Genomic DNA, 7,500 nt, shown 5'->3' with positions numbered 1-7,500 from the left:
TGTACCCAGTACTTATGAATCCCTGCACATCCACCGAGTCCTATCTCGTGAAGAGCATACTCCATTGCATCCTACATGTACAAGAATGAGGGAAGGTAAGATTACGAAAACAATCAGTGAACATCTGGAGTTTTCTCAATTCAAGACATTCAGCATTCGATGACGGTTATGTTTAAGAGGCTGAGTATTGAAAAACATTGCAATATTTAGGTACTGCTGATAACACAAACCCTTTTACCCATCATCTGAAGTTTATTGCATGTATTCCAAGACAAGAGCGCTGTTGAAGTTGGAGAGAAGAGCGAGGGAACACTTCGTGACACTGACTGAAATCTGCATGCATCTAATTACTTGGCATTACTCTGTAATTACTCTGGCCAATCAAAAGGGATAGAGACAATCCAGTAAACCAATCAAAACTCACGTAGCCGACACAAAGCGCGGGAAAATGTGCACGCGCTAGCCACGATTGGTTTTGGTTTCACTTCTGATTGGTTGAAAAAGTGGCACGAGAAATTTGAACCAATCAGTGAGTGAAGTAATCATAAACCAAAGCAATTCACTAATTACTTTTGACACTCAATTGAAAACTGCTCTTTCTCACTGTTAATTTTCGTAATACCGTTATTGCTCATTATGGTTTAGGATTTACATACTGCATGTGTCACAAAGTCTCATGGTGGTTTACAATTTTTTCTCTAGGGTGAGATGGGACGGAACTCTTTCTCTAGGATGAGACTGGATATTATCAGTTTTTACTCTACTTTCCAGCAACAAAAATAACAAAACAACTTGAAATCAATCTAATCAATGCAGACTAAGGGTAAATGGAGAAAAAACAAAAACTTAATAAATCCCTTAAAAAAGATACAGTTGTTTTTGCTTTCTACTGCTTCAAGTCAGAGTAAAATGCAATAGACTCACTGGAAAACCAGTTCTTCCATTCAGTGCTTGATTATCGACACCCATTCGTAAAAGACGACAAAACTTAGTGACAAAGTCATCCAGGATATCTGTGAGGATCTCCAAGGCAGCTTCACTGGCCACTGCAAAAAAAAGACTCATTACTAACAAAAACTTACATGTACATTGCACAGTTTAAGTAATTCACAACAAAATTTAAGCTAATACAACCTGTCACTGAGAAAAAAACCTCCTATTATTGAGCTTGTAAAACCTGTCATTAAATGACAAATAGTTATTATTCTCTTTAGGAAAACAAAAATTATTTGCAGAACTCACTATCAAATCCAGCCAATGCACACAAGGTAGCAACAGATCGCATCAATAAATGTCTGTTGGAGACACTGTCCAATTCTGCACATGTTAAAGTGGAATTTGGTTCAGGAGTGCTGGCAGTTTCCTGGGCTCTCGAGAGAATGGTGGACTGGGTAGGAGGTGTTACAATTCCTTTACTGGAACAAAATCTCTTAGATCTTGGTGGATGAGCAGGAAGGGAAGTTGCTTCGATGCTCTCTGATTTCTAAAAGTTGCGTGTACATGAAAAGAAAGCAAGATTTTGAATGAAACCTCTGCTAATGCATCATTCAAGATCTAAAGGACTCTGGAAAAGTAGAACCTTAATTTACACCTACAATATAGGTGTTTAACATAGGCAAGGGCAAACTATGATTTGAATAACTCTGCCCTCAGGACGCAAGCATTTTTGTTGCTTACAATGGGCACCTTTTACCCACCTTAGGCCACAATATGACACTGGTCAGGACTACACACCCTACTCTTTGCCAACAGTGAAATGGTTCATTAACCCTTTTACCATGAAACCTAGGGATCTACAGATGTGACAAAAAAGGCAGCACTTGGCTCCCGTCAGTTACGTGACACATTCACTCCTCAGGCATCCCAGGCCACCCCCATTTGAGTAAAATCAGTTGAGTCTCGCTGCCAGGAGTCAATGGGTTAAAGACCCAGAATGCTGGTTCAACCCACAACATTTCAGATGCCTTTAATTAACCCATTGACTCCTGGGGGTTCCCCATTGACGAGTAAAATCGTCTGGCTTTAGACAGAGTAAAATACTAAGTCTGTCTGGTTTTGGCCGGTTCAGGCATCAAAGGGTTAACAAGTCAGTGGTTACAGCTTTAACTCTTAGCAGACAGATTGAAATAGTGTTGCAATACTTTGCTTATTGTGATTGGCAGATTTTAATCTAAATTTCCTACAAGTGTGTAATTACTATTTTTTAATGGTCACCTGACTGTCTCAGGGAATGTGAAAGAAGAGATCAGCAATCCTGGACAAAGAGTTGAGACTCCACTGATGTTTCATCATTTTGGATAATAACCTCAAAAGACGCCCAGCAACATCCTCTTCCCCTTCCTAACTCAATGCATTGCTCTTTCTAAAGGAAGAAGTGCAAAGAGCCCACCTTTTCATGGCAACCCAGAATCCCATACATGCAAGCAATTCTTGTGCAATCATCTAAAGCATTAACTAGGTTGCATGATAAAATGGGCTATTTATCCTCCAAATGCTCAAGTTGTTGAGTGTTATCAGCCTAGTAATTCGGGCCAACACTGATTCAAGGTGGAAGGAGAAGGGTTAAATTAAGGTGTGAGATGGTCATGAAACAGAATAATTGTATACGGGACTGTTCCAATGTAATTACTGCAGAATTGCAGCTTACGATGCACCTCCTAGGATGTTGAGATTTCTAATAAAATATAAGTTTGTGTAACTGTTTCTTATGATACACATGTTCAATAATTATGAACAAGCTGAGTCAGGTCGTATCTTTTTTTTTTTTCATATCTTGCTGTTGATGATCCTTCTTACCAGCTGTAAAAATGAAAACTTGAATGGTGAGACATGTGCAAGCCTTCTGATCACAAGTAGTGCTAAAATACATGTACCGGTACATGATGACAGTTGTATGATTCATCCTTAATTAAGGCATTTGACTAAAATACAGACTAGGAACTATGACCTGACTTCCACTTATCAGGACGTCTTTCTTTTTTTTTAAATACTATTACTGATTATTAGTTGAACTGACTCAGTTTGTGTGTATTGGACAACCCTCGATAGTCAATAGCTAGAACCTTTATTTCAAAACCATCAGAAGTTTTAGAACAACCGATTTAAGTCCATTAAAACAACTTCAGACTGAGAACAGTACCACCTATTTCTATAATAATAATTTATACTGTACTTGCCCCTGCTTCTCCATATTGATGCTGCGCTGCCATTAACATCAGCCTCATGCGTCGTTTGTGATGTTGAAGCTCAATACAGTGTAGTGTTAAGTTTTGAGAGTGTCTGTCATGTGGAGGCTTAACAGAATCCATGAATTTTGCAGGAAGTCTAAAGATGACAGAAAGATTACTAATTTAAAAGTTATTGTAGTACAATGTACCCTGGCTATCAATCATTGAAATGAATTCAGAAGATAGTGTTGGTCAATCAGAGAGTTGCCCATTTGCAATCGATAACATCTTTGTCTCAAGATCCTATCATTTTCTCTTAGCAGGCTGGGCCTTCACACGACAAAAGAAGGGCTCTGGAGCCATTTGGATTTTGCAGTCCCAGATTCTAAGACTTCCAGACTTCATATTTGAGTCATCCATAGTACCAAACATGGCCGCACTCAGAAGCACTACATTTGAAGAATCTCTGCGTGAAACTTTCAGTGGCCTCAACTTAGAGAGTGTCCCCCTTCAATTAATGTTGAACAGCAAGGAGCAATAAGTAATATTGTAGTTTTAAACCATTTTACCGAATGGTTTCACGCCCCATTGGCCATTTTTATTGCCGGTTCAAGATTTTACTGTTTGCAAGCTAACCAAAGCAAAAATTTGAATTTCCTATGTCTCTTCATTTTCTTTATCAAAGGCCTCGCCAGCTAAGGGAAACGATAGGATCTGAGAAAGAGAATGGCTTTAAAAGTTCCATAATTCATGATTAATCCTGAAATCAATACCAGCTCTTGCTCCATCAGGTCTTCAAATAAAAGCTCGAAGAAGATCTCTTTAGTATATAATAATTAATTTGTTTTAACTGCTACTTATGTTTCTCAATGCGTACTTTACTGTTGTGTTTGGTAAATTTATTTTAGGGCTCCTGAGGAAACCTGATTATCATATAACAAGCAATTCTCAGGCTAAATAAAGCACTCTGACTGGCTAGTTTTCGGTCGGGATTTTACAGTGTGGCCCGTTACCACGGAAATGGTCCTTTTCTGTATTTTTTCTTTCTCCAGTGAAATCCAAGTTGAGCAAAACACAAAAGGTTTTATTAAAAATAGTGGAATTTAATTTTTTTCATCACAAAAGTACATGGAAGATGAAGATTACAAATATGTCTGATCGCTCAAAAAAATGAGATGTCCTATAATAAACAACTTACTAACCTCACTAATACTCTGGACTGTACTGGGGAATATTGGCCCTTGGTCATTTTTGTACGGACCGAGCAGTACAGTGCCACAACCTCAGGCCAATATGCTTCAGTACGCGGCCCTCACACTCAGTTAGTAAGATCTAGAGGTTATTATAAGGAGAATTCACTGTTTTTAAACAATTTTTTTGTTATTTAAAAAATTATTTTGCCAACCACCGAACAAAAGAATCCTTTGTTTCGGAAGCCAACAGATCTCTGGTTTGCACATTAATGACAATTAGGGTGACATAACGGTGAGTATCGCTACATAGCGATATTTTTTGTTTACAAGCATTGACTTCACACTTCTTTTGATATTCAAATTTGCCAACCACGGAACAAAAGAGGTCATTGTTTCAACAGCCAATTAGGTTTTGGTTGGCATATTAAAAACGAGAAACATCGCTATAGTCCCGGTGCTTTCTTTCAGGTTCCCTCGCCATTACTCATAACATGCATTTGAAATAGATTTTTGTAAAATTGTTGTTATAATTTTGCGAGACGGAAGTAAATAAAGAAATTTAGGACTTCGCTTACTCGTCTTTGGGTGGAAAATGTTCTGAGGAAGGCTGATGCAGCCTTGGAACTTCATATTCCGCTGCCTTAGGCTCTGTTATCTCAACGTGCAGCGAGGTCGTTTTGGGCAAGGGTTGTTTAATTTCTCCCCAATGTCGACTTTGAATATTTCCTTCCTCGAGTGAAGTTGCAGCCGCCATTTTGAATGATGAGATGACATGAGAGCACTGGGGATGACTGGTACTTAATCCACTTTGAGAAGAGAGAAGAAAGTGAGAGTCACATTGCATTCATTGCAGTAATAGTCATGCATCCATATCGTGTTCGTCAAGTATTAGTCGTTGGGTGAGCCCCAACGGCTACGTACACGTAAGATTTCTTAAGATCAGACAACTATGGAATCCTCCCACAAAATCAAAAGCGAAACTTCGCCCCTTCTAAATCCAGGACACGCAACGGCAGGGATATACTCAAGAACTCTGTCACAGGAAGAAGCTATTCTTGTTGGTCTTTCTAACAATTCCAGGTTTACTGACAGATACAGATTATACGGAAGGAGGTGGTATGTTCTTTTCGTCCTGTTTGTGCTAAATGTCTCCAATGCGATGGTGAGTTTGTGCTTTAAACAATAACACAGCATTGTTTTTGTTTTCATTGTTGTTTGTTTTGATTATTGCTTGCTTGTTTGTTTGTTTGTTTTTGTTTTATCTTTATTTAAAGAGGGAGACGTAATAACCTGTTACAGTTTTCTAACTTACGGTCCTCTCCGAGCATTTTTACCCTCCCAACCATGATACACCACAGAAGACAGACCACAACACCGCAAACTACATGCCCTACTCTTTGTGACAAGTGTGCGCGTTCTTTTATGTCCCACAGGATTATGAACATTGAAGGGTTGTGAGACGGGACCTCCGGCTTATCGTCCTTATCCGAGGAGACTAGAGAGTCTAACCATTTGCAGATGTAATTACAAAGGCAGCACTTTCTCCTCAGTTAGACCCTCAGTGTTGGTCATGGTCCGGCCGGTTGAACTCACGACCTCCCGCGTGACAGCCCGGTGCTCAACCAACTGAGCCACCGGTGTGGTTTGTTTTAATTATTTTGTTCATTATTGTTTATGTTTCATTATTATGTGAGAGGTCGTGAGTTCAACTCCGGTCAGACCAACAGTCAGGGTCTACAAAAAAAACTGAGGAGAATTAGTGCCACTTTGTAATTTCATCTGACAATGGTTAGACTTTCAAATCTTCTCTGATAAGGACTGTAAACCCCTGGGGGGATTACTTGGGGCAATTTTCACTGGGTATGTGCTGCTGGCCTCTTAGAACCCCTTCCTTTTATAGTCTATTTTATGGCCAATTGTAGACCCCATCTTAGGGGTCGATTACATGAGCCAGGCTGACCCGGTTAGGCGGGCTGGCTCGTTTAGCCGAGATCCCAGCATGTCTGACAAAAACGCCAAAAATCAAGCTGAGATCCCAGCATTATGATGCTGAGATCTCGGCTAACCGGAATGAGATTTTTCCATGTACACGTAATTGCGTTCACCTGCATGAAATTGGGTATATTTCATGGTGTTTATCAGCAGCCACCCTTGATACCACAGAGGCCAAACCACAGCACTGATGAATCATTTTTAGAATGTGGGCAGATGGGTAAATACATGCACTTTTATACTATGTGTTGTAGGCAATTATTTTTGTTATAATTATTCATTGTTCACATCCCACTTGTTAACCCATTGACTCCCAGGGGTTCCCCATTGACAAATAAAATCGTCTGGCATTAGACAGAATAAAATACTACAATGTAAGTCAGGCTGGTTTAGCGTCAAAGGGTTTTAGATGGGGACATCCACATGGTTTTTCAGTGAATGATAAACCCATTGACTCCTGGGGGTTCCCCATTGACAAGTAAAATTGTCTGTCATAATAGACAGAGTAAAATACTAATTCTGGCCTGTTTAGGCCGGTTAAGGCATCAAATGGTTAATTAAGGACTGGTACTAGTTTGCCAGAGTCATGCTTGAAAAAGCACAGTACAAAACATGGTTCAGGTGAACTAATCCTAGTCCTTAACAAGTGGGTTCCACAATGAACAATAACTACAATAATTTTCTCAGTCTTTAGTGTTTAAAACAACTTGATTAACTAATACAGTTCTAAAAGGTTCATTGTTCATTCAGGTCCTGCTTTAGTCCTGAAGTGTCCTTTGCTGCTTTCTTTGTTCTCTACGACTTTGGGGAGATAGAGATTTATCACTATCATCGTTATTCCTTATTGTGGGATCCCTACATCCCTCGCCGTGCCTAGTTCACCTGAACCATGTTTTATGCTTCTACATCATTCCGCTCATGGAACCATTAATTAAACGTAAAGGGGTTTGAGGAAATAGATAGACTCTTATCTAACATGGCTATAGTCACCCCAACTGTGCAGCACTGCAATGACATTCTGTTTTCTTCATTCAGTTATGGCTGTCTTTTGCTCCTATTGCGGACTATACTGCCCAGTATTATAATACGACCCTGAATGCAATAAACTGGCTTTCCATTGTTTACCTACTTTGCTATTTGTTGTTTGG

General features: G+C 39.5%; 2 protein-coding genes across 2 annotated transcripts in view; one reads left to right on the top strand and one right to left on the bottom strand.

Annotated features, from left to right (window-relative positions):
- Positions 1–5,137, bottom strand: part of LOC138006791 (STAGA complex 65 subunit gamma-like) — an 11,174-nt gene extending 6,037 nt beyond the window's left edge. The window contains exons 1-5 of the mRNA XM_068853357.1: positions 4,936–5,137; positions 3,177–3,324; positions 1,243–1,483; positions 925–1,046; positions 1–71 (exon numbers count right to left, since the gene is read on the bottom strand). The exon at positions 1–71 is cut by the window's left edge and continues 73 nt beyond it. Of these exons, the coding sequence (XP_068709458.1) occupies positions 1–71; positions 925–1,046; positions 1,243–1,483; positions 3,177–3,324; positions 4,936–5,114 (761 nt within the window). The 5' untranslated portion in view covers positions 5,115–5,137. The remainder of the gene's footprint in view (positions 72–924; positions 1,047–1,242; positions 1,484–3,176; positions 3,325–4,935) is intronic.
- Positions 5,138–5,160: 23 nt separating this feature from the next.
- LOC138006789 (solute carrier family 49 member A3-like) overlaps positions 5,161–7,500 on the top strand; it is a 17,312-nt gene continuing 14,972 nt past the window's right edge. Inside the window, exons 1-2 of the mRNA XM_068853355.1 lie at positions 5,161–5,522; positions 7,388–7,500. The exon at positions 7,388–7,500 is cut by the window's right edge and continues 46 nt beyond it. Of these exons, the coding sequence (XP_068709456.1) occupies positions 5,310–5,522; positions 7,388–7,500 (326 nt within the window). The 5' untranslated portion in view covers positions 5,161–5,309. The remainder of the gene's footprint in view (positions 5,523–7,387) is intronic.

The sequence above is a fragment of the Montipora foliosa genome, chromosome 6 (genome assembly GCF_036669935.1).
Source record: "Montipora foliosa isolate CH-2021 chromosome 6, ASM3666993v2, whole genome shotgun sequence".
NCBI classification, from domain to species: Eukaryota; Metazoa; Cnidaria; class Anthozoa; order Scleractinia; family Acroporidae; genus Montipora; species Montipora foliosa.
This window is presented reverse-complemented; position numbering and strand designations above follow the sequence as displayed.